Source organism: Trichosurus vulpecula, chromosome 1, assembly GCF_011100635.1.
Source record: "Trichosurus vulpecula isolate mTriVul1 chromosome 1, mTriVul1.pri, whole genome shotgun sequence".
Taxonomy (NCBI): Eukaryota; Metazoa; Chordata; class Mammalia; order Diprotodontia; family Phalangeridae; genus Trichosurus; species Trichosurus vulpecula.
Window position 1 is genome coordinate 275,341,386 of NC_050573.1, and position 27,388 is coordinate 275,368,773.

Below are 27,388 nucleotides of genomic sequence, written 5' to 3' on the forward strand. Positions count from 1 at the left end.
AAAAGAATCTAGTGACCTGAGACCTGGAGAGCTGCACCTGTATATCCTTTCTAAATGTCTATTTATATATCTTTTCTTAGTGTTTATTTATGTTTAGTAAAAAAAAAAATGTTTATCATTATTATTGCTGCTTTCACTATTGACCTAAGTTTCCAGATTGAGCACTTACATTAGGGCCAGTGTGTACCTGACCTAAGGCAGGTCCTCTACTCCTCCAAAATTACTTTGTTTTTACTCTGTATAGTGGCACAGAAATGTAGAAATGTAAAAATAGAATGTATTCAAAGAGTTCAAATTCCACTTCTGATACTTACTAGCTATGACCTTGAACAAATTAAGTTCCCTGGGCCTCAGCTTGTTCATATGTAAAATAAGGACGTTCAACAAGATAGCCTCCGAGCTTCCTGCTAGATCTCGTTCTATGATCCTATCATCCTATGATGTTGCCCCAATAGAATGTGACCTCCTCGAGGGGGGAGACAGTTTCCTTTTCATTTTTGTAACCCCACCATTTAGCCTGCTTGTTGATTTATTTTTTTTAATTTTCAATTGATTTAAAATTTTAATTTGTTTAGTTGATAAAATTAAGGGGACAACTAATGAGGTTGGCCCAAGTAGCAAGGAGAAAATGCACTTCTTCCTCAGAGACTGGAGCAAAGAAAAATGAATGATGGCAAAGCATTTTGAAATACAGAATATGGAGAGAGAGGAAGCTCACAATGAATGTAATTTTCTCAGTGAAGCCCAAAGCAAGCTGCTGTATTAAGAAGGAATGGGAAGAGAAGATAACCACCAGTCTGATTCATTAGTTATGATGTCATTATGTTCCACAAAATGTTAGTGAACAATCTTGAAACCCCTAACATACTACACTGACTCATGCATAGATTCATTAAAAGTCTCCTAACTTAGTCCCCTGCCTCCAGTCTTTGATAAACTGGAGCATGTCCTGAGAAGGGCTAAATGATGGTTAAGAGACTGAAAATATGACATCTAAGGATCAACTGGAGGACCTAGAGATATTTGCCCAAAAGAAGGGTGGGGTAGCTAGGTGGTGCAGTGAGTAGAGCACCAGCCCTGGACTCAGAAGGACCTGAGTTCAAATCTGGCGTCAGACACTTGACATACTTACTAGCTGTGTGACCTTGGATAAGTCACTTAACCCCAATTGCCCTACCTTCCCCCCTCCAAAAAAAATTTTAAAAAAAGAAGTGTTATCTTTAAATATATGAAAGGCATGCCTCATTATGTATTCAGAATCACAGAATCTTGAGGTTGGAAGGGACCTCAAAAGTCCTCTAGTTCAGCCCATATCTAAATACACTCCCCTCTATAGCCTACAAAAGTCTTTGCTTGAAAACCTCTAATGAAGGTGACCCCAATACCTCTCAAGGCAGCCCATTCCACTTGTGGGTAGCTGTGATTATTAAAAAGATTCTCCATCTATTAGAGAGAAACCCTAAATCTGTCTCTTTACAACTTTTACTACTTGTTGCTCCTAATTTTGTCCTCTAGAGCCAAAAAGAGCAAATCTAATTTTTCTTCCACATGGAAGTCCTTCAAATATTTGAACACAGCTATCCACTCAATCTTCTCTTCTCCATGCTGAAGTCCTCAAATTCCTTCAAACAGTCTTAATCTGGGATTGTCTCAAAGTCCTTCACTGTCATCACTCTCCTCTTTATTCCTTAAAATATGGGATCTACCCCTGAACATAATATACCAGATGTGGTCTTAACAGGGCAGAATATAGCAGTCCTGACTACTTAATCTAGCATAAGATTTCAATCATTTTTTTCTTTGTTATTAATGGCCATCATATAGTTGATTTATTTTGAGCTTGCAGCAAAATTTCTATAAAATAAATTGGGTAGGACTTTTGTCCCACATAGATACAACATATATGTAAGGATAAGCTTGGGGAATGCATACTTCTAGCTTAGCAGCTAAACTAAATGAGTTTTACTTTTATATCTAGAGACTACATAAAGGTTAATTTAAAAAAAAGAAAAGAAAAAGGTTCTATCCTTTTGAAATAATATGCCCAGAGCCTAATTGTATATTGTATTGTTTTGTAATTTAAAATTAATTTATTTATATAAATGAGTAGTCATTTTAAATACATACTGTGAAATTTGCAGTTTCAAAATTCATGAATATCTTATTGTCCTGAAATAAAAACAGTCAAATGAATGTTTGATGATGATTTTTTTTAGCCCATCCAATTTGCTAAATTGTTTCATTACATGTGGACAAGTGATATGCCTAATTGGACTGCTGTAATAATGAGATTTTTTAAAATAGGGTATATTTTTCCATCCAAATAGTAGTTGGAACTTAAAAAGACTTTTTTGATAGTGTTGCTCTCTAGGCCTGTCTGTCCATATTAGACTTTTTAAGTTGATTTTTTAACCCACATTAAAATATATATTTATTCCTACTGATATTCATATTATATCAAGTTAAATTTTCTAGCTTGTAGAGATCTTATGGGATCCATACTCTATTTTTCAGTAAGTTTGCTATACTTCTTAAATTTATATTGAGTGCAAATTTAATAACCACGCCATTTTTTATTTTATCCAAACCTTTGATAAGTAGTCATATGGAAGAGGGATTACACTTGTGTTGCATGGCTCTGGAAGGAATGAGCAGGACAAAGTAAAAGTTGTAGGAAGGATGATGAGCAGGATGATTTCAGAAAAACTTGGAAAGGTTTATATGAACTGATACAGCAGGAAGTGAGCAGAACCAGAACATTGTACATAGTAACAGCAATATTGTATGATAAACATCTATAAATGACTTGATTATTCTCAGCAATACAATGATCCAAGACAACCCCAAAAGACTCATGATGAAAAATTCTATCTGCCTCAGATAAAGAGCTAATAGTATGTGAATATAGATGGAAGCATTCTATTTTTCACTTCCTTCCTTTTTTCTTTCTTTCTTTTTAGTTTGAGTTTCCTTCTATAAAATGATTCATATGGAAAGGTTTTACATGATTGCACATGTATAACCTATATGAGGTTGCTTACTGTCTCAGGGAGGGGAAAAGGGAGGGAGGGAAAGATAGAATTTGGAACTCAAAATTTAAAAAAAAATGAATGTTAAAAATTATTTTTACATGTCAGTTGGGAGAAAACAAAACATTATTTTTAAAAAGTTGTAAGAAGGCAAATTTTGGCTTGATATAAGAGAAAACTTCTTACTAACTAAAGCTGTCTAAAAGTGTAAGGGACTGCTTCAAGAAGTAATGGGTTCACTTTATGGAGGCCTTCAAATGAAAGCTGATGGTCATTTGTCAGAGATGGTGTAGAAGGGTTTCTGGTTCAGGAACAGGTTAGACTAGATTTCTTCTGAGGCTCTTTCCCAATCTGAGATTTCTCTGCTCTGTACCCAATCTCTATTGAAATTTATTGAACAATCAATCAACCAATAATCATTATTAAGTCCCTACTCTATACCAGGCACTATGCTAAGTTTTAGGGACACAAAGTCAAAATTGAAATACTGCCTGTCCTCAAGGAGTTTACATTCTAATGGGAAAGATGACAAATACATATATAAGCACATACGAAAGATACAAGTAGAAAGATAGATAGATAGATAGATAGATAGATAGATAGATAGATAGATAGATAGACAGATAGTTTCCTCATCTCCATTCAGAACATATATAAAATTAATACAAGGTAGTTTGAGGAGGGAGGACACTAGCAGATGGATGTAGCAGGTAAGATTTCATGTGGAAGGTGGAACTTGAGCTGAGTTTAAAAGAAACCAGAGATTCCAAGAGGCAAAGATGAAGATGAAGAGCATTCACTGCTACCTAAAGTAGTATCCCTAAAACATAGCGCTATTTATATCTTTCTTTTGTGCAAAAATTTTTAATACACCAACATTAACCAAACACTCTCACCTGGCAATCCAGAGCTCCAAAACGTGTTTCCAAACTACTTTTGCTGCCTTATGTACCATTATTTATGTATTCTACACCCTAAACAAATTCAGTATTTCCTGTTCCTCAAATGTACCACAAAGTTCCAGATAGTTACACTGTTCCTCTACCTGCAATGAATGCCCTCCTCAAATTATCTACCCAACTAGTACACATCCCTCAAGGTAATTCTTATGTCTTATTCTTCGTCATTAGCACCAAGTAAAGGGCATTGGCTTACTCTTATTTGATTTCTCCTCCCTAACCAGCAAGATGAATTGACAGAGAGGATAAAGGGTAGGAAGGGAATAAGCATTTATTAAGTACCTACTGTGTGCCAGGCACTGCACTAAGTACTTTATACATATTATCTTATTTAATCCTCATAACAACCCTGGGAGGTAGGGGCTAATGTGATTCCTATTTTACTAAGACAAACAGAGAAAGGTTGAATGACTCTATCAGGGTAACATAGCTAAAAAAAAAAAATGTCTGCGTTAGGATTTGAACTTAGGTCTTCCTGACTCCAGGCCAAACACTCTATCCATTGTGCTACTGAGCTACAGAAAAGAAGACACAGAGACAAAGACACAAAAAGAGATAGAGACAGAGAAGAGAAAGGCTCTTCTTTATATAGTCCTCAAGGATTATTGAGATTAGAACCTTAAATTCCTCTAGATATCTCCTTGCCCTCACCCTGGAAACTATGCTTTCTCCAATTTTCACCTATCTTCTTCATTCTTGGTTTGTTTTGCCTTGATAATGAAATCACCTCCTTTTCTTATACAATATGAGACTTAAGACTTGTAGCCTGCATTCCTAGGCTTCTACGAATCCAGCAACCAACCCTCCTCATCACAACATTCTCTACCATCCCAAACAAATTTGCTGTATAGCTCTACACTATACCCCCAGGTATATGATCCTATACCTAATTTTCCAGTCACTGATAATAGAGTTGAACTGACAATCACATCCAAAGGACAACGCAAATTAGATAATTAGATACTCTTCCTTGGTTTTTTTTAGCTGTATCGACATTCACTTCACTTATGTCAAGGTACCAAGTCATTGGCCAAGTTTGAGCCCCTCCTCCACTAGAATGGACACTCAGGATTATGTACTTTTTGCAATGAACAAACAAAAACTTTCTTGGCAAATAGAAATATCAAAATGCTTACACTATCCCTCAATAATCAGCAGGAAAATTTTGCCACTCTGCTAGGCAGAAGTGATTCCATGATCCTTTCAACTACTATGTCTTTGTATTCAATCTTCTGACTGCACTTTAGCATTATGCCTTGTATTAAAGCTGTATAATATAATGTTTGTATCTTCCTGAGGAGACTGTAAATTGCATAAGGGCAAGGACCATATTTTTCTCTTCTTTATATCCCCCCGTAATACCTAGCATGGCGTTTAATACTTAGTAGGCACTAACAAATATTTGTGACTGAATTATAGAAAAAAATTAGAAAATAATGTGCTGAATCCATTTTTAAAAATATTTTCTATTATTGTTGTTTAGTAATTTTCAGTCATATTCAACTCTTTATGACCCCATTTGGGGTTTTCTTGGCAAAGATGCTGGAGTGGTTGTCATTTCCCTCTCCAGCTCATTTTACAGATTAGAAAACTGAGGCAAACAGAGTTAAATGACTTGCCCAGGGCAACACAGTTAGGAAGTGTCTGAGGCTGGATTTGAACTTAGGTCATTCTGACTCCACATTCTATCTGCCATGCCACCTAGATGCCCTGAATAAAATACTGAATAAAAATGCACTGAATAAAAATACAATCCTACCATACTATGCAAATTAACGGCTATAAGAACATCTTCTGTGAAAAGGAATAAGAACCCATTTGCTGGTACCACCTTTAAATTTAAGTAAAACTGCTGAGCAACACTGTATGTCATATATTTATGGAAAGAAAAAATTCCTGACCCAAAAATTAGTGCAGAGAATTACAAAATGCCCAGAAGTAAAAGTTTCTAATTAAGGTTCTATAATAAGTTACAAGTAAAGGGCATAATGACCTATCCTGATTAGCACTTCCTTCTGCACAAATAGTACATTTAAAAAATTCATTACCCTTAACAAGTTTGTCTAATAGTCAGATGGAATATATAACCTTGAGAGAGCTTTGGTCTATTTTGCTACTTGAAATTCAAAGTATGCAGACCTAAAAATCCATATTTTTTATTTTTGCCTTTAAGTTCCTCTTTATATCACTTTACAGTGATAAAATCAATTTCAATTTTATGTACATTTATAAATGCACAATTTCATCCTGTGGCACATGAAGAAAATTAAGATCCTTGGAGGACAGTGATTAGTGTGTGCAACAGAATAACTAAGCAGTGTACTTGTCCAGGCATTTGTACTAATCAGAGTGGAGAATGGAAGCAATGACTAAAAGTAAATGGAATCCATCTCAGCCTATACCGATTGCACTTCTGGAGTTCTCCAGGAAAATCAGAAGATGAAACTATCAGCTCAAGAAAGTCCCATAACATGTAGATTTCTTCAAGATCATAAAAGTCTGGAAAGAGTAAAATTCTGGCTCTTAAATGGAGTCTAAAAGAAATATAGAGCAGTATTTTGGAAGAGCTGCCTATTCATATAATCTATTACCTTCATATACTTTAAATGAAAAAATAAATCCTTGGGATGGCTTCTCTTCTCAAAACTTTGACATGAATACCTATTGCTAATCCTCAGACCAAATGGCTTGCCTAAACTAGATTGGTGAGACTTGCCTTTAAGAAATTACTTAGTGTGGCATTCAAGGACCTATAAATCAGTCCTAAACTTACATTTCCCACCTAATCTCACACATTGCCTACCCTTCTTCTTCACATTAAACTACTCACTGTCCCCTGAACTTGTCTTTTGCTTTCTTGCACTTCTGTTTTTGCTTCCACCATTTCAGCCACCTATAAGGCCTTTCCCTATCCTTCCCTATCCTTTCCATCTGTTCATCTTTCAAGACCCAGATGAATTTCTGATTTCTCCATAATGGCTTCCCTAGTCTGAAATGGTCCTAAAATGATTTCCCTTCAAACTCCTAGAGCACTTATTATCTACATTCTTCATTCATCATCTGATCACATATAAAACCTTCTATTATATAAAAACTATTTCATTTTTGTCTTTATATTTCAAGTGCCTAGCACAGTGTCTGGCTCACATGGGCACTTAAATGTTCATTAATTGTCTTGAGCCTTTATTTCATTCTCTTCCTATTTACTTACTTTTTTTCTCATTCTTAAATTTTATTTCCCCAACTATATTGTAAGCCCTTTGAAGTCAAAGACCAGGCCTATATACTTCTGTGTATTCAATAAATCTTTATTGAGGTGATTTGATTTGGACAAATGTAATTCTTTTATTACATTATTAGTTTACAGATTAAGTCCTTGAGGAATTTATGGATTCTTTAAGTATATTATTGAGGTAGAGGGAACACATCCTCCATAAGGATAACACCTAACATTTAAGAATTGTTAATCTGGTATTGATTAGGCAGTCTGAGTTCAGTTCTTCTGAGGTTACCTAGTTTAATGATAAAACTAAAAGCTTAGACGTCAATAGAGCACTGTTTTTTTAATCCTAGAATTCTTTGCCCAAATGCCAATTACTATCTTCTTTAGCATCAATCTACAAAATCCATGATCCCTATCTCCAAAGATATATAATTAATAAAGCTATTAAACAATTTTTTAAAGCTAACATTTAGATGTATTACATGGAAAAAAATGCAGGAGTTTTATAAACTAACCAATTTCTTTACATCCTGCTTTGAAAAGTAGGAGCCCAAACTAAACATTGCAGCTCATCGATCTTTAGTAGAGTGAGGACAGGTAAAATTAGAGCCCTCTTCACCTCCCTTGCCCAGGTCCATAACTCCTTTATAGGTTTCTTTAAGCACTTTCTACACTAGTATCTAAATATCCTATCTTCGCTTTTGAAATGTTCTCAATGTTGTCCTGTTTTTATGCCAAATGTTCTTGAAAGGCTACAAATCTTATTATTCACTAGCAGTTTAAGAGTGAACTCAGACTCTTACAAATTTTACAAATGTCAAAATAAACACTATGAATCATCTCTTATGTAGCCCAGTCAAGAAGCAAAGCATTTTGGTTAATTAAATATTCTAGTTAAAGAGAGTTATCATGTAGACCATTCAAGGATTTCTGATTTTGAGATAATTCAGCTCAGATAAATCCATAATCTGCAATTGTACTGAAAATAATGGAATCTTTCACCGATGATTCACAAAGCATTCTAAGATCCAGTAGTACTTCTGGGCAGAGCCAAGACAAAGAGTAGGAAAGGCTGGCAGCTGCCTTAGGTTGCAAAATGCAAGCAGGGAAAAGGAGAAGCATTTTTTAAAATTACTTTTTATAAACTGAGATAAACATCTTCCACTTCTTTCCTCAGAGGCTTGCTTTGGAGGAAGTCATTTGCAAACATCAAAGAGCTACATAAATGTGAGGTTAATATTATTAACCATAAAAACTCAAGGGGAAAATTATTTGAAAAATAGAGAAAACAAGAAATAGTCTGAAAAAATAAATGGCCTATGTCTAAATTATCAGTTTGATAACATGTCTGTTGAGATCATTCAATCTACTGGAAATACATTGATACTTTCAACAATTTGTCACAGATGTCACAGAACATCAGAATCAGAAGGAGTCACATAGGCTGTCAAAGGTAAGCCAGGCATGAACAAACCACTCGTTTTATAATATTCCTAACAGGGGATAATCTCTTCTTTGCATGTAGACTTCCAACGAAGTGGAACCCACTACCTCCTGAGGCAGCCCATTTTACTTTGAACAATTCCAATTGTTAGTAAGTTTTTTCTTTATGTAAACCTAAAGGTCTCTATGCAACTTCCACTCATTGCTCCTGATTCTGCCTTCTTGATGAAAACAAAATAATTATAACCATTATTTCCACATGAACTACATTAAAGGCATCTATATGCCTGCACCTATGTCTATTCTTTTCCAATCTGAATATCCCCAAACTCCTTTGAATGATCTCAAGGCCATTCACCATCAAGGCTATACTCTACAGATACTCTTCAAGTAATCAATGTTCTCCATCAAATGGGGTCCTAGAACTGAAAATAGTAGCATGGCTGCAGTCTGAGTAGAATAGAGTACAACAGGACTTTCATCTCCCCAGGCCTGGGCACTGTACCTCTCAATGCAGTTTAACATCACATTAGTTTTTTTGATAGCTAGGTCACACTGTTGACTCTTAACTGAGATTGCATCTACTAAAAAGCCTGGATATTTTCCAGATAAGGTGATATCTAGTCACATTTCCTACCTCCTATATTTTTAAATAGCTTTTTAATCCAAATGTAAGATTTTACATTTATGTCAATTAATTTTTTCCTATCAAATTCAGTCTACTGTCCTACTGTTTCCTCTCTAGGTTTTCGGGAAACTTTTCTCTCCTGTCTCTCCTCCTTGATGTCCAACTATTCCTCCTTCTTCTTTGATAGTTCTCCATTCAGATCACGCCACCTAACAGTGAAGATACCACAAAGTTGTTCCAAGTCCTATTCTCTTTCCATTCTATTCCATTCTTTCTATTCTATTCAACTTGCTGATCTTATCAAGTTTCGTGAGTTCAATTACCATCTATATGCTGTTGACTCCCGGACTGACTTAATCTAACTTTAGTGTCTCTCCTGAGCTCTCGGATTCATGTCATTCCATGCCAGGTATTCCTTTCCTCTTTCAAAACTTCAGAGATGGAACCATCATTGATCCACCAAGGTTCCTATCAGTTCTACTTCAGTATCAGTTCTTAATCAGTTCAAAGGCCATCATGTTTTACATTCTCTAGACCAGTAGTTCTTAACCTGGTGCCTATGAATTTTTTAAAAAGTATTTTGATGACTACATTTCAATATAATTGTTTCTTTTATAATACTCTGTGTTTGAGTTTATGTTTTTAAAAACATTATTCTGAGTTATTTAGGTTTCACTAGATGTCCAAAGGGGCCTGTGACATAAAAAGAGGTTAAGAACCCCTGCTCTAGACCCTCCTGCTGTATTTGGCATTAACTATTCCCACATTCTTGCAATATCTTTAAATCTCAATTACCATAACACTACAGAATCTTAATTTTCCTTCTGTTTATCCACCTCAGTCTTCATGGACTTCCTGGAGGCTCTACTTTCTTCTTAAGTCTCGTAAATCTAGGTATCCCACAAGGTTCAATATTTAATGTCTTGTTCCTTTGCCCTGTGAGCTCTCCTTCCATAAGTCCATCTATTCTCATAGCTTTAATGACTTCCAAATCTCATTTCTAACCTTTCATTTAGAGGACTGCATAATTTCCTGTCCTTCATTGCTTTTGGAGACTAGTACTTGGAATACCTTCCACCTCCTCAAACCCAGTATGTCCAAAGCTGAAATCATTAGAGAAAAATACCATCTCAGATATGAAAGAGAGCTCAGAGGTGATCTGATCCAACCCACATATGAACATGAAGATCCTTACATTCACTGACAAGTGGTTGCACAGCCTTCATTGAATTCCACTAGTTGGGGTAAACCCATTACCTCCTGTGTAGGAAGTCTTCCTTTTAAATGAGCCTAAATCTCCCTCCTTCCTTCTTCTACTTAGTTCTTAGCCAAGCAGAACAAATCTAATCCCTTTTCTACATAACAAGTTTTTTTTTAAATATTTTTTTCTAACTGCTATTCAAATCCAGAGAAAGAACTAATGGAGTCTGAATGCAGATTGAAGCATACTGTTTTCACTTTCTTTATTTTTTTATATTTTTTTCTTTTGGTCTGTTTCTTCTTTCACAACATGAGTAATATGGAAATATGTTTTATATGATTGCACATAACCTATATCAAATTGCTTACTGTCTTAGGGAAGGAGAAAGGGAGAGAGGGAAATAAATAGGGAGGGAGGGAGGGCAAAAATTTGGAACTCAAAATTTTTAAATGAATGTTAAAATGCCATTATATGTAATTATAAAAAAATAAAATACAATGAAAAATAAAAAATAAATAATTTTTAAAATATTTTTTCTATTAACAAGCATTTTTTCCTTTTTTAAATTTCTTTTTTATTTTTAGTTTGCAACACTCAGTTCCACAAGTTTTTGAGTTCCAAATTTTCTCCCCCTCCTCCCACCAACATGGCATGTAACCCAATATAGTTTCTACATATACCTTCACATTAAACTTATTTTCACAACAGTCAAGTTGTAAAGAAGAATTATAACTAATGGAATGAGCCACGAGAAAGAAGAAACAAAACCAAAAAAAGAAAAAAAAAAGAGAGAGCAAATAGTTCACCTCCATCTGCATTCAGACTCTGTAATTCTTTCTCTGGATGTGGATAGCTTTTTTCCATTATGAGTCTTTTGGAGCTGTCTTAGAACCTTGCATTGCTGAGAAGAGCCAAGTCTATCAAAGTTAGTCATCACAGATACCATGTGTCTGTAATCATGTATAATGTTCTTCTGGTTCTGTTCCGCTCATTCAGTATCAGATCATGTAAGTCTTTCCAGGTTGTTCTGAAGTCCATCTGCTCCTCCTTTCTTATAGTACAATAGTATTCTACTACATTCATATACCACTTGCTTAGCCATTCCCCAACTGATAGGCATCCCCTTGATTTCCAATTCTTTGCAACCATAAAAAGAGCTGCTTAAATACTTTTGTACAGGCAGGTCCCTTTCCCACTTGTATGATCTTTTTGGGATACAGCCCTAGGAGTGCTATTGCTGCATCAAAGGGTATGCACATATTTATAGCCCTTTGGGCATAGTTCCAAATTGCTCTCCAGAATGACTGGATCAGTTCACAATCCACCAACAACGTAACAGTGTTCCTATTTTCCCACATCTTTTCCAGCATTTCTCATTTTCCTGTTTTGTCATGTTAGCCAATCTGATAGAAGACATGTAGTACCTAAGAGTGGTTTTGATTTGCATTTCTCTAGTCAATAGTGATTTAGAACATTTTTTCATGACTTTGGCTATTTTTAATTTCTTCCTCTGAAAACTGCCTTTATCAAGCCTTTATTTCCTCTCCCATGAAAAAAGAAAAACAAAAACCTGTGAACAATTTATTCTATAACAACATTGTAAAAATGAACACCTCTGAAAGAATTAAGAATTTAATCAATGCAGTGACCAACTGCATCAAATACTAAAAAAAGCTATCCTCCTCCAGATGTTTTCTAGCTTATCAATACCATCCATATATTAATTTTTCTCTTTTGTTTTTCAATTATGTCTGAATGGCCATGGGGTTTTCTTGGCAAAGATTCTGTTGTGGTTTGTCATTTGAATTTGAATCCTGACTCCAAGCCCAGTGCTCTATCCACTGTGCCACCTAGTTGGCCCTAATTCTTCTCTATTCCAGGCTAAATATCCCCGGGTCATTCAGTAAAAACTCAAAGAACACAACTTTCCCAGGTTTACACAGCTAATAAGTGTCAGAGGCTGTATTTGAACTCAGATCTTCCTGCCTCCAGGCCCTATGCTCTATCCACTATGTGACCTAGCCCCTGGAGAATCTTACCCCTTCAGTTCTAGAGTTCTTCCCACCTCCCACCCCCAATCCTGATTGCTCAGTGCCTCATATGATCCACTCTACCTAAGCAGCTCCTGCCATGCTTCCTCTTAAGACTAAGCCATCCTTTCCCTTCCCCAGTTGTCTTTCCCCCAGGTAAATACCCACAGTTTCTCCTTCCCTCTCACCCCACCCCCCACAACATAAAGCAAAATTCCTTTCTTTGGCGGTGGAAGACCATTATGACCTTCAACTTAATAATTTACTTTTTATGTTTTGCATTTATTTTCTAATTGTTTCAAGTGTGCAATCTTTGCTATTGACCACCACCATGACCACCTCCAAGAGCTTGTAAACTTCCTGAAGGCAAGGACAATGTCAGATGCTTTTGGGGGGGGAGGGAAGGGGACAGGGGAGGACATATCTTTTTTGTGTTTAATATAGACAGCACTTAACAAATACATGTTGAATCAAACTGACCAATGAAAGCACAATTTGGGGGGCAGTTAGGTTGCACAATGGAAAGAGTTCTAGGCCTGGCAGTAAGCAAGACTTCCTGAGTTCAAATCTGGCCTCAGAGATTTACTAGCTGTGTGACCCTGGGCAAGTCACTTAACCCTGTTTGCCTCAGTTTCCTCATCCGTAAAATGAGCTGGAAAAGAAAATGGCAAACCACACCACTATCTTTGCCAAGAAACTTCAAATGGAGTCACAGAGTCAGGCACAATTGAAACAACTAAATAATAATGAAAAGGTATAGCTTTAGAAACAGAATAATTAATTGATCCCTGTCTTAACACAACCTTTATTCAAATAATTTAGCAGTATATCAGCATTCAGGACATATTCAAGTTCTTTTTTTATTTCTTAAAATAAATCTTCCACACAAGAAAAACTAGCATTCAACTCCTTTCTAGTAAACGTTAAATGCCTATTCATGTCACGGGCAAAATAACCTAGATTACAGATTGAGTTCAAAACTGCATCTGAGATATGAGCAAGGTAATCAAACAGGATCTTTTGTTTAGCAAGCCAAAAATCCATATTATATTAGTTATAATGCATGTACCTTGACCAAACTTGGACAAGCATGAAAGGAAACATGAATCTACAATTCCCTGATGGAATATTAATTCTAGATTAAGGTTCAAAACCATCCATAATTAATGACTAATCTATAGTGAGAAATCAATGCTTGAACTGGGTAATGATAAATCTAAGGAATCTGTAGTTTGAAATATCACATGTATTGATTCTGAATTAATTTAAGCACATTTAGATACTGCTTGTCAGGTACCTTATGTAATTCAAATATATTCTAATTTTCCACCCTTCCCCAAGTGTTTTCCAGGAAAGGTCAGCTTGTTTTTTGGGTTGGAGTGAGAGTGTGTGTGTGTGTGTGTGTGTGTGTGTGTGTGTGTGTGTGTGTTCCAACTTTTCTTAATATACTAAGCAAGAGAAACATGGTGTTGGATGGTGAATAGAGAGCCACATCAAAAGTACAACAATGTGGCTTCAAGGTCCATCTCTGACACACACTGTGTGACCCCTGTGTGGACAGGTCACTTAACCTGTCTATGCACCAGGCAATGGTTTTAACATCATAATATTAAAATAGGGGACCTGGGGAAGGGTGGGGGGGTGGTGTTATTTAACATTCTAAGTAGCCCAAAGCAACTGTCAAGAGAATTATAAATTGAAGAGCAACAGTTGATCTGCATTAGCCGAGGGACTTTCCTCCCTAGGAATTCTCTATCACCATGAAATCACAGGTCTGAACACTTCCCCTAAAAAAATTCTAATCAACTAAGAAAAATATTCTGAGCTAATTTCAAGTCACAAGATCAAGGACCATAACACTGAGAGATGGAAGGGACTTTATAGAATATAGTACAACTTCTTTATTTTATACACAAATAGACCAAGGCCCAAATTGGTAAATTTAAAGAAATTCAGGGATCATCTAGTCAACCCTGTCCATTTTACACATAACAACGGTTAATTTAACCTTCTTGCGTAACATAGAAGATTTTGTAACTATTGTTATGTCACGTCTGACTCTTCATGACCCCATTTGGGGTATTCTTGGCAAAGATACTGGAGCAGGGGTGGGGAACCTGTGGCCTTCTAGGTTCTTGGGTACAGCCTTTTGACTGAGTTCAAGTTTTACAGAGCAAATCCTTTTATTAAGGGGATTTGTTCTGTGACGTTTGGATTCAGTTAAAGGCCTTGCTTGAGGACCTAGAGGGCCACATGTGGCCTCAAGGCCACAGGTTCCCCACCCCTGTAGTGGAGTGTTTTTCCCATGCCCTTCTCCAGATCATTTTACAGATAAGGAACTGAGGTGAACAGGGTCGCATAGCTAGTAGGTATCTGAAGCTGGATTCGAACTCAGGAAGATGAGTCTTCCTGACTCCAGGCTCCACAGTCTATCCAGTGTGCCACCTCACGGCCCTAACACTGAAGATGTATTATGGCAATTTCCTAACAAAATTATCCTGGTTAGATATTTCAGGGTAATGTATGTATTTTGTGAATCTTTTCCTGAGGCCTGACAGTTTCCAGAACTACAGCCTTTGCCATATGTATTGAATAAAGTTATACCACCACCTAGGGAAATGTTTTATCATAGAGTACAGAACAACCTACCTGACATCATCATGAGTGTGGTATAGGAGAAAGATGCTGGACTGAGCTGGATTCAAATTCCAGTCCTACTATTTATTGCTTATGTAACTTTAGGCAAGTTACTCAACCTCTCTGTGAGTCTCAGGTTCCTTCCTCATCTATGAAAGGGGGAAGTTGAATTATATGGCCTCCATGGCCCCTCCCAGCTCTAAACCTATCATCTGATAATCTTATGATTGCTATGACTCTCTTAAAAAAAGATTCCAGATAAAAATATACAGATATAGATAGATATGTGCGTATGTGTATATGCTTACATATACACATTCACACATATATGTGTACATATTTGTGTGTATATATGTGTGTATGTACATATATGTTTGTATACATATACACACATTCAACTTTGTTTAATAATAGTCTTTGACAAAGCTTTGCAACTGGGGGGAGGAGGCAAAAAGAAATATTATACATAAGATAAATTAGTATATTTCTAGAAAATATAGTCATGTTATTCTATCTGCCTCATTATCATAGAAGCTTTTCAATTAGTATTTAGTAGGTCATAATAACAATAATTTGGTTTACTGGAGGATGAGAGCAGAGGAAATGGAATTTTTTTAAATACCTGATTTTGATTTAAGAACAATCTGAATCGTATGTCCATCATTAGTGACTTCACAATCACGACACACCACATAATTTGGAGATAGACGAACATCCAGCAGTGAGGGATCATATCTGGCTTCTCTTGAATTCAAGTTAATAGGAGACTGATATTCTCCATTAGCATCAGGAAACACCAAGCCCCACTCGACTCCTGAGAATAAAATAAATAATAATCAAGTTGAAATAAAGTGGTCTTTTTTGTGGGTTATACATATAAAAAGTGTGAAACAAATATCAGTTATGTTTTCTGTTTATGACCCTGACACTTCCATCAGATACAGCTTGTTTTATGGACAGTTTCATGGCTATGAAACTCTACACAGGTAAAAGAAAGATAAATACATTTAATTAGATTTTGAAGCAATATTTGACTTTCTGAAAAAGCTACAGTACAAAGACTTCATGTAACCCAAACCATTAATTTTTAAACCAAAAAACCAATATTTCATTGATTTATAGCACAACACTTTTATTTTTACTATGTAGATATAATTACATGATTTGTGACTTGAAAAAGGCAAAATTATCTTAATGTAAAAAGAGACACTAGAATATCACAAACCACTGGTGATAGCAATAATACTCAATGTGGAACAAATGGATTGGCAAGTGTGATGCTAAAAAAAAAGCACTTTTGAAAATTAATGGAAAATAATAACTATTAGTGAGTTTATGTATATATGGTATGCATGTGTGCAAATGTAAAAAAATCACATGATTTTTTAAACTAACATAATTATACATTTTATAAGTGTATGAATATATGCATTTACATATCAGTACTCATTCAAAACTATATTAGTAGCACTAAATGTATAGAGAGAAAGTTAGGGGGGAAAGCCTTCCTGCATTTCAGAGGCTTTCAGTTTGAAAGTGACACATAGAACAAGCTGGTTGTACTCATAATGCATTGCTTATTCAGATAATGTGAAATTTCACTAATGTAACATATTCAAAATGTCCAGTAAAAGTTGCTCTAAAACTATTTTAAATAACTCCGAAGCCACTAATTTTGTTAGGTTCCAGTTTGTTTTTATGGTCCTAACTTTTAAAGGGATATAAATCAGTAACTCCTACTTGCAGAGTCATCTGGGACAGAGAGGTTAAGTAACTTGCCTTGGGTCACACAGTCTGAATGAGTATGTCTAAGGAAGAATTTGAACACAGGTCTTTCTGACTCCTTGGCCAGTCCGGCTCTTTATCCATGATGCCACCCTGGCTCTCAAGTCAAGATAATTGGTCTAAATTAAAGACTTTGGTGAAACAGGGAACCATCGACTCATTAGATATACCTCATCAGCTATGCCTTCTTCTACTTCTGGCAAAAACTTGAGAATTTAGTTCAAAAAGAATAGCAGCTGATGAGATAAATTAGGCTAACTACAGGATGTGTCTGTGTGTGCCTCCCTGGTTAGATTTATATGCACATATACATATATAGATCACGTTTATACAGGGATAATGGGAGGGAACAGGGGACAGGGGATGGGGAACGGGGTGCGGGGGAAGCATAGCCAAATAATGAAATATCACTTTTTGAGGTGCAGAAGGAGCCAATGGGGGAGGAGGGGAGAATTCGGGAAATCAGAAGGGGAAAAGATAAAAAGCTCTTCTCGAAGGTGAAGATTTTCTACCTGCAACAAATTCTCAAAAATTATATTAAGTCGCAACTACAATGAAAAGCAGGCCACAGGTTCGAGGAGGGTCCCTGCTGGAAAGGGAGCAGAGACTTCGGGGAGGAGCTAGCAGCAGCCCAGCTGGACGGACGCGCTCAGGGCCTTCCCGGAGTGACCAAGGGCAGAGTCTCAGCTCTCAGCTCTGAGCCCAGAGCAAGCAAGCAAGAGAACGAGGGAGCAGAGCGGAGCTGCTACCTCTGCGTTCCCCACCACTCTCTCGTAGACTTCAGCCTCTGTTAGGCGCTGCGGGGCTGCCCAGTGCCTTCTCTCTTCGCCACTGCCACCAGCCTCACCGACCCCGACCCCGACCCCGCTTACCTTCCTAAAAGACCCCAAGCCCACAGGGAGGGTAAACACTGCCCGGACCTCCACAGCCTGGACATTTGTCAGTAGATTGTTCCCAGCCACGATAACCCAACTCGGTGACGGGTTTGCTATTACCTTCCTCGTAACCCCACTCCACACCCTCCTCCTCCTCTTCCTCTTCATCATCTTCCTCCTTTCCCGTGTAGGGTTCAGAATCTTCAATGAAGCTTAAGTCAGCCATGGGCAGCTTGTCCGCACCTTCCTCTCTCCTGGCTGGCAGTCCTGACTTTCTAGAAAGCCTGTTGTTCTCTGCCGATCAGTGAGGCAATACGAACTTCCCAGCTCTGTGTGTGTGTGTGTGTGTGTGTGTGTGTGCGCGCGTGTGTGCGTGTGTGTGTGTGTGTGTCCTTGCGTTGAGTACTCCCCGAGTGTGTGTGAGCGCGTTCGTGTGTATGTGTGTAGCTCCAAGACCCAGAGGTTTGTTTTGCCGAATGTGACAGTGTGCGGCTAAAGTCCTACTTTATATAACTTAGAACCATAAAGCCAGACAAGAGAAACAGTGAAAAGTACGAATTCACTGGGGGTGGAGCATGTGTTCCAAAAGAGGTAAGCCTTAATAAGTCTCTTTGCCCTGGGAGTGGAAAGATTATCAGGAAACATCCCAAGGGAGTGATGGTACAGTACTGACTAAAATGAAAGAACATTCTAATGCTTGGGGTTTTTTTTTCTTTTTTCATTAAAAATTCTTCCCCCACCCTAAAGATTCCTGGCTCACTCCCCCACACACATTCCCATAACAATTAAACTTCTGTCCAACCTTGAGAACAGCTAACAGGTGCTGTAGCTCCTCAGTGACTTAATAATGGGTGCTTAATAAATATTCATGGACTAATAGAGAAATATCGATTATAGAATCATAGATTATAGAATCATAGATCTTGAACTGCAAGGGACTTAAGTGTCACCTAGTCTTCAGTTACAGAACCACTAGGTTCTCCAAGTTTAAGTGACTTGCCCAAGGTAACACAGATAGTAACAGAATCAGAATTTGAACCCAGTTCCCGTGACTCCAGAGCCAGCCTATCTCTCTCCACTGCCATGCTGCCTCCTGGTTCTCAGAAATAACCCCCAAAGAGGGAGGGCAGGAGGCAATAAGTGAATAGTCTAATTATACATCAGAAGCTGCTTTGAACCTTTCTTTGGCATGTCAAAGAAATAAAACAGGGTTACCCTCAGAAACTCATCTAAACCCCCATTATCTCTAGGAGAGGAAAGGGTAAACAAGAGAGCTTTGTAACTGCATAAAAAGCAATTTGCAAAAGCAGGCATTTTTTTAAAAATTGAATTGTTTCCCACTTCAGGATTTTTATTACCTGGTGCTTCATTTTCATATGCACAGAAGAAATTTTGGAACAAAGTATATCCAAGGATTTATGGATTGTTAAAACAGTCTAGTGACTTTCAAAAAATAAATTAAAAAGGAAAATAGGTCATAATTTAGGGAAATGTTCTTCATGGAAAACCTCTGTGCAAAGACATGAGTAATATAATTATATTTCATTTTATTCTCAGAGCCTGTGACCGGGCTACAGTCCAGACTTGCTATGTACACAACTCCACAATCACCTAGTGAAATCGTGTAAATAATGAAGTGTACACATTGCATAACAAACAGGAACTTTCATGTTCCACAGTGGCCACATTATTACCTCTTAAAATCTGCTTCTTAGGCTACCATTAATGACTTCAGGCCCCTTCTTTCTCCCTTAAGGGCCCTATTCCATAATCCTTATTCTGGCTAGCTACATTTTCATAAGGGGGTATGCAGGAATAACAACCTCAGATTTCCACTGGTAAGAATTTTAGTGGTCTCATATAAAAAACCAAGTATCCTTATGAACTCTTAAGTTTTGATCATTTAGAATTTGGCTTATGAGGTTTCAGCCTCCCTATCTTCTGCTACCCACTTCAGGGCCACTCATTTAGCTATTAGGAAATTCTTTAGCGAATAGGTAAGATGGAGAGGAAGCAAAATCCAAACCAGTCCATTCTGCCACTTTTTTAGATGTTCTAGCCAAAATGTTAATAAAAAGATGAACACTGACCTTACTAATTTTAGGCTTAAGTTTCAGTCGTGAGTACCATCCCTTTCTCACCTTACCAAAGAGTTGGTAGAAGTTAACCACACAACTCAAAAGGCTGAACAATAGAAAAATTTCTGGGACTGAAAATTCAAGTTCTTACTGTGGGTTTTTAATAGCTTTGTGCATTCTCTAAACCTTAATTTCTCAAAATCTGGCAGTAACAAGACAAGCCTACCTAATAAGTGGTTAGGAGTAACTAATAAAATATCTGTAAAAAAATTTGCAAATATAAAGTCAGTCTAATAATTTCCTTCAGATTCTAATAAATTACAAATTTTCACTGTTCATTCCCATTATGTTGAATTTTATAGAGCTAGGAACTGAACCTGTTAATTTTATTGGTATAGGACAAAGGTGTCAAACTCCCAGCCAGATTCAGCCTCGAAAAAAAAAAACTGGCAAAATGACTGGGAGAACTAGATTAAAATGTAATTAAGAAATGTTTAACAAAACTAATCAAAATACAGTAGAACATAGATAATGTTGATTGTTGGGTGTCTAAGTTCATAAGTAACCTGCAGGAATCTGATTCTTTTTTAATTTGACACTATTGATATAAGAAACTCCTAGATAAGGAAAATCCCTCCACAAACTCAGGTTAGTACCTCTCTGCATCTTGCTAGCCTTTATTTATAATGTTTGATAAGCACCTCACCACAGAGAATATGGACATTCACACTGACATGTTCTTAAGAGGACAAAAACTTAAATGGTTCCCCATTACTTCTAGATTCAGATTCAAAACCCTCTGAGAGTTTTTAACGACCTTTATAACCTGGCCTCTTCCTGCCTGTCCAATCTTCTTACATTTTACTCTGATTCACTTGCCCTTTTTGGCCCAATCTCCTTTCTGTTCCTCCAACAAAACACACCATCGCCTGATTCCATTTATTTTCACTGGCTATCCCCAATAATTCCCTTTTGGAATACATCTCTGTCTTCCAGCTCCTTCAATTCCTAGCTAAAATTTTTCTTTCTACCAGGAGCCTTTCCCATTCTCCTTAATGATAGTGCCTTTAATCTGCTGATTATGTATATATATACATATATACATATATATATATACATACATACATATACATATATATACACATTTATGTATATGTGTATAGTGTGTATATAAAATTTATCTCTTAGATATTTTATTCATACATAGGTGTTTGCATGTTGTCTCCCTCCTTAGAATCTGAGCTCCTTGAGAGCAGGGACAGTTTTTTGCTTTTCTTCATATCCCCTGGATATGAAGAAGATATGCCTGGAATTTATTAACTGCTTAATAAATGCTTGTAGACTCAGATCCCTCCTAGGTCTCAGTGATAAATATTGTCCCAAGATGAAATGGTTACTTTGCAACCATTTCTCTTTTTTTCAATATTTTCCAGGTCACTGGTTTTTCCAATGAGATATTTCACATTGTCTTCTATTTTTTCATTCTTTTGGATCTGTTTTATAATTTTTTGATTTCTCATAAAGTTATTAGCTTCCATTTGCTCCATTCTAATTTTTAAGGAATTATTTTTTTCTGTGATCTTTTGTATTTCCTTTTCCATTTGGCCAATTCTGTTTTTTAAGGCATTCTTCTCTTCATTGGCTTTTTGGACCTCTTTTGCCATTTGGCTTAGTCCATTTTTTAAGGTGTTATTTTCTTCAGTATTTTTTGGGATCTCCTTTAGCAAGCTGTTGACTCTTTTTTCATGATTTTCTTACATCACTCTCATTTCTCTTCCCAATTTTTCCTCTACTTCTCTCACTTGATTTTCGAACTCCTTTTTGAGCTCTTCCATGGCCTAAGAACAATACATATTTTTCTTGGAGGCTTTGGATGTAGGAGCTTTGACTTTATTGTCTTCTTCTGGTTGTATGTTTTGATCTTCCTTGTCACCAAAGTAAGATTTTATAGCCTAATTTGTTATGCTGTTTGCTCATTTTCCTAGCCAATTACTTGACTTTTGAGTTCTTTGTGAAGGTAGGACTCTGCTTCCAGAGTGGAGAATGCTCTGTCCCAAATTTCAAGGCTTTTGCACAGCTGTTGTCAGGGATACTTTTGGGCACCCATAAATTTTCAGTTCTGCTAAAGTGGTATGAACAAAGGAGAGGTATTTACTCCTTTCCTGGCCTGTGCTCTGGTCTGTGAGTGACCACAAACACTCTTTTATGCCTTGGAACTGTGAGGAGGATTCCCTCTCCACAACTGCCACAAGCTCTGCCACACCAGCACTCCTCCTCATCCCAGGACCACCAACAAGGATTATGAGCCAGATCCAAGCAGGAAAAAGCAAGAGAATCCTGCCTCAACACCAGCAAAGAGATCCCTGCAATCCCCCTCTGATCAGCTGTTTGATCCCCCCATCATCTGTGGGCCTGGAGCTCCAGAAGCATCCACTGCTGCTGCTGCCTCCGCCAGGACCATCACCACTACCACCACCACCTCCACCACCCCTGCCACCTCTGCCACCCCAAGACTGGGACCAGACCACACTCTTCTCTCACTCAAGTCTGACAGAGTTTCCCCACTGACCTTCTACTTTGTCTTTGGCATTTGTGAGTTGAGAAGTCTAGAAACTGCCACAGCTGCCAGTGATTGAATCTCTTGAAGCTTGCTCTGGCCTGATCTGTGCTGGCGCAGCCCACGCTGGACTGCGCTTTGCAACCATTTCTTAGCACTTCATAGGGGATGGGTTTCAGAGACAGAGGCTAAATTTAGTTAGTCAACTCATAGAGGCTTTTGTTGTTCAGTCATTTCAGTTGCATCCAACTCTTTGTCACCCCATTTGGGGTATTCTTGGTCAAAATGCTTGAGTGGTTTGCCATTTTCCTCTCCAGCTCATTTTGCAGATGAAAAAACTGAGGGAAACAGGGTCAAGTAACTTGCCCAGGATCTCACAGCTAGTAAGTCTGAGGCCAGATTTGAGCTCACAAAGATGAATCTTCCTGATTCCAAGCCCAGCACTCTATCCACCGCTGTGATTGTTAAATTTTCATTGTGAGCATTTCTGCCTCAGAAATTGGCAGAAGGATATAAATCAAGGCTTGGCATACTGTGTTGTTGTTGTCTAGACTTAAGAAAGTAATGTAATTCTAGGGAAGGTGGCCTAGCCATACCAGATATTAAACTATTAAAGCAGCAGTCATCAAAACTATCTGGTACTGGCTAAGAAACAGAGTGGTGGATCAATGGAATAGGTTAGGTACACAAGATGCAGTAGTCAATGACTATAGCAATCTACTCTTTGATAAACCCAAAGAAGCCAGCTAAGAATTCACTATTTCACAAAAACTGCTGAGAAAATTGCAAAATGGTAGGGCAGAAACCGAGCATAGACCAATATCTTACACCATATACCAAAATAAAGTCGAAATGGGTTCATGATTTAGGAATAAAGGCTAATACTACAAGCAATTTGGGAGAGTAAGGAATAGTTTACCAATCAGATTCATGGAAAACCAAAGAATTCATGATACAAGAGATAGAGAGCATTATAAAATGCCAAATGGATAATTTTGATTATGTTAAATTGAAATGTTTTTGTATAAACAAAGCCAATGCAACAAAGATTAGGAGGGAAGCAGAAAATTGGGGGAAAATTTTTACAATTAGTGTCTCTGATAAAGGCCTCATCTCTAAAATATACAGGGAACTGAGCCAAATTTATAGGAATACAAGTCATTCCCCAACTGAGAAATGGTCAAAGGATATGAACAGGCAATTTTCAGAGGAAGAAATTAAAGATATCTATAGGCATATGAAAAAATGCTCTAAATCACTACTGATTAGAGAAATGCAAAATCAAAACAACTCTTAGTTACCACATCTTGCCTGTCAAATTGGCTAAAATGACAAAACAAGGAAATGATAAATGCTGGAGAGGATGTGGCAAAATTGGAACACTGTTCCACTGCTGGTAGAGTTGTGAACTGATTCAGCCATTCTGGAGAGCAATTTGGAACTATGTCCAAAGGGCTATAAAAACGTTCATACCCTTTGACCCAGCAATACTACTTCTAGGGTTGTATCCCAAAGAGATCACACAGGTGGGAAAATGACCCATATGTACAAAAATATTTATAGCGGCTCTTTTTGTAGTGGCAAAGAATTGGAGATCAAGGGGATGCCCATCAATTGGGGAATGGCTGAACAAATTGTGGTATATGAAGGTAATGGAATACTGTTGTGCGATAAGAAATGGGGATGATACAGACTTCATAACAACCTGGAAAAACCTACACAATATAATGCTGAGTGAGTGGAGCAGAACCAGGAGAACACTATATACAACCACAGATAAATGGATTCTGTGATGACTAACCCTGACAGACTTTGCTCTTCTCAGCAACACAAGGGGCAAAGACAACTCCAAAGGACTCACGATGGAGAATGCTATCTACATCCAGAGAAAGAACTATGGAGTCTGAATGCCAATTGAGGCACACTTTATGCTCGCCTTTTGTTTTTCCCTTTTTTTTTTCTTTTCTCTCTTTTGTTTTTGCTTTTGTTATGGGGTTTTTTTTTTGGTTCTGTTTCCTCTTTCTCATGATTCATTCCATTGGTCATAATTCTTCACAACTTGACTAGTGTGTTATATGTGGAAGATATATCAGATTCCATGCCGTCTTGGGGAGGGGGCGGGGAGAGGGGTAAGAAAACCTGGAACTCAAAATTATGTAGAACAAAGTGCTGTAAAATAAAAATTTTAAAAATCTCAAAAAAAAAGAAATGTGGAAGATATGGACTTCATAATAACCTGGAAAAGCCTACATGATATAATGCTGAGTGAGTAGAGCAGAACTGGGAGAACATTATACACAACCACGGGTATATGGATTCTGTGATGACTAATCTTGATAGACTTGGCTCTTCTCAGCAATACAATGTTCCAAGACAACTCCAAAGGACTCATGAGGGAGAGAGATATCTATATCCAGAGAGAAAACTATGGAGAGTGAATACAGATTGAGGCAAACTGTTTGCTCTCCTTTTTTTTTCTTTTTTTTTTCCCTCTCTTTTGTTTTTGGTTTTGTTTTTTTGTTTTTTTTTTAGTTTTGTTTCTTCTTTCTCATGATTCATTCCATTGGTGATAATTCTTCCTTACAACTTGACTATTGAGTAAATAAGTTCAATGTGAAGTTATATGTAGAAGATATATCAGATTCCATGCCGTCTTGGGTGGGGGGGAGTAAGAAAATCTGGAACTCAGGATCATGCGGAACTGAGTGTTATAAACTAAAAATAAAAAAACTTAATAAAAAAGAAAGTAAGTAATGGAAAATTATTGGAATGGAAGATTATACTTATAACTGTGTTATGGGTGCAGGTTCCTGTTTGATTTTTCAGACAGCCAGTTGTTAAATCTTCACCAGCACATTCCCTGGCATCTCCTTTGTGCTGGCCTATAAAAGAAAGCAGGCACTCTACTCTTCTTTCTTTTTAACTTTTCCTCCTTTTCTCTTGTACCTTTCAGGGTGAAGCAGAGGGAAAGGAAGTTTCTCTCAGCCCCATCTGAAGGAGTTGTACGTTAGATTGTGAGCTCCTTGAGGTCAGGGACTATATTTTGCCTCTTTTTATTTCCCCAGTGCCTAGTAAATAGTAGGTGTTTAATAAATGTTAACTAATTGATTGATTAATGGCTGATTTTTATCAGAAGCATACAGTGGTTGAGCTGCATGTGCTTTCCTCAGTCATGCAAGAGAAGAGCTCCTGGATGTCAGGGTTCCTTGCTGTTATTTACCTCTCTGTTTGCCTTTTTGAACACATGATCCTGGAGAGAACCAAGAGTTCCTGACTCAAGAGATGGCAACAGTCCCTGGGTCATAATGAAGAACTTAGTCTATTCTCCTCTGTCCAGCCATTAGAAGCCATTAATAGCTACTATAAGACAGAAGCTATGAGAGGCAACTAAGGTGGTGCAGTAGATAATAGTGCCAGGCCTGGAGTCGGGAGTTTCTGAGCTCAAATCTGGCCTCAGACACTCAGTAGCTATGTGACCTTAGGCAAGTCACTTAACCCTGTTTGCCTCAGTCTCCTCATCTACAAAATTAGCTGGAAAAGGAAATGGCAAAACATTCCAGAAACTCTGCCAAGAAAATCCCTAGTAGGGTCACAAAGAGTCAGACACGACTGAAATGACTGAAAAACAACAAGGCAGAATTGTATAGTAGAGTCAGACGTGAACTGGATCCCAAATTGAATGAGGAGAGGAGATCAAAAAGCATTGCCCAAGAGAACAGTTCATGGACAGGGTTGCAGAATACCTATCTTTTGGTTAGAAGAAAATGTCCTAAGCAGCATAACCCTGGAATCTAGTCTTCTAGAAGAGAAAGTAAATTTCCTGAGCAGCACCAGCCTTTGAGGTTGCCTCAGGAGTAACCTTCCAAGTTTACAAGCTCAGTGATCTTTCTTGAAAGAGAAGAAGAATTGCTAAGAGCTAAAGAGAAAGAACAGGATTAGTCACTTGGCCCCCAGAATGGGAAGTTTTAAAGTACAAAAGCCACAAGATAGACGAGTAGAAAACCTGTGATTTGTTCCATGCTGTTGCTGTGAATTATTCAGGCAGTGTAGTTCTGATGCAAAAAGGTTTTCCTGTCCACCACCCCCAACATGTGTCTTCTCTCTAGGAAGGAAGCCAAATCATAAGCCCTATAAGTCTTGAAGAAACTCCATAGAAAGCTAAGGGAGAAAGGGCTCTCATAGGAGTGTTAAGTATTACCCTCCTGGCAAGCTTTTCCATTTCCTTCTAAGGAAAGATATAAACTACTGTGAGGGGTTTACATGTTTTGTATGTGTTAATGGGGAGTCCTAGCTCACCTTTTGCATTTTCTATGGGGAAATATAAAGAATGGACCTTACCTGATGTGGGTATGATACCAGCAGTGCTGGGAAATATAGGTATGAGTGCAGTTTGGAGATTTTCCAGGAAAAATATTCTCAGACCCAGTCCATCAGAGCTCAAGGCTTGAGAACCTCTAGGCCTAGAGTCATAGCTAATTTTTATATCAATATCAAGTGAAGGACGCTTGGATCACCAAGGTTATTTGCCAGTATCATAGAGGCTATGGAAAGTCCAAATAGAAGAATGTTTTTCAATAAATTCTGAGGTTCTCTAGACACTTTTGTTTGACAATAACATTATGTCAACTGAATTAAGCATCCAAGCACTAGGGAGCTTCCTCAATAAAAATGTCTTAAAAATAAACATGTTTATTCAAAATCAGTTCAGGAATGTTAACAAAATCTAAATGGATAAAGAACACATATTGTTCATGCTATGACATGCATTCGAATGGGAAGTCATTGAGCTAGTGGACTAATATTTATGTCTTGTAAAGACACTGTATAAGGACATTAAGTTAGGTCCAAAATTTAATAGGAGGAAATCTGACTACATTGCATTTGGGGGTAGGGGTGGAATTGTATAGTGTTTTGAATCATCCTGAGTTGTTCCCTCACACAAA

At 37.4% G+C, this 27,388-nt stretch overlaps 1 protein-coding gene across 1 annotated transcript in view; it reads right to left on the reverse strand.

Moving 5' to 3' along the window:
• Window positions 1-18,279, reverse strand: part of CA8 (carbonic anhydrase 8) — a 161,150-nt gene extending 142,871 nt beyond the window's left edge. The window contains exons 1-2 of the mRNA XM_036765137.1: window positions 17,931-18,279; window positions 15,773-15,964 (exon numbers count right to left, since the gene is read on the reverse strand). Of these exons, the coding sequence (XP_036621032.1) occupies window positions 15,773-15,964; window positions 17,931-18,036 (298 nt within the window). The 5' untranslated portion in view covers window positions 18,037-18,279. The remainder of the gene's footprint in view (window positions 1-15,772; window positions 15,965-17,930) is intronic.
• Between the last annotated feature and the right edge of the window lie 9,109 nt (window positions 18,280-27,388).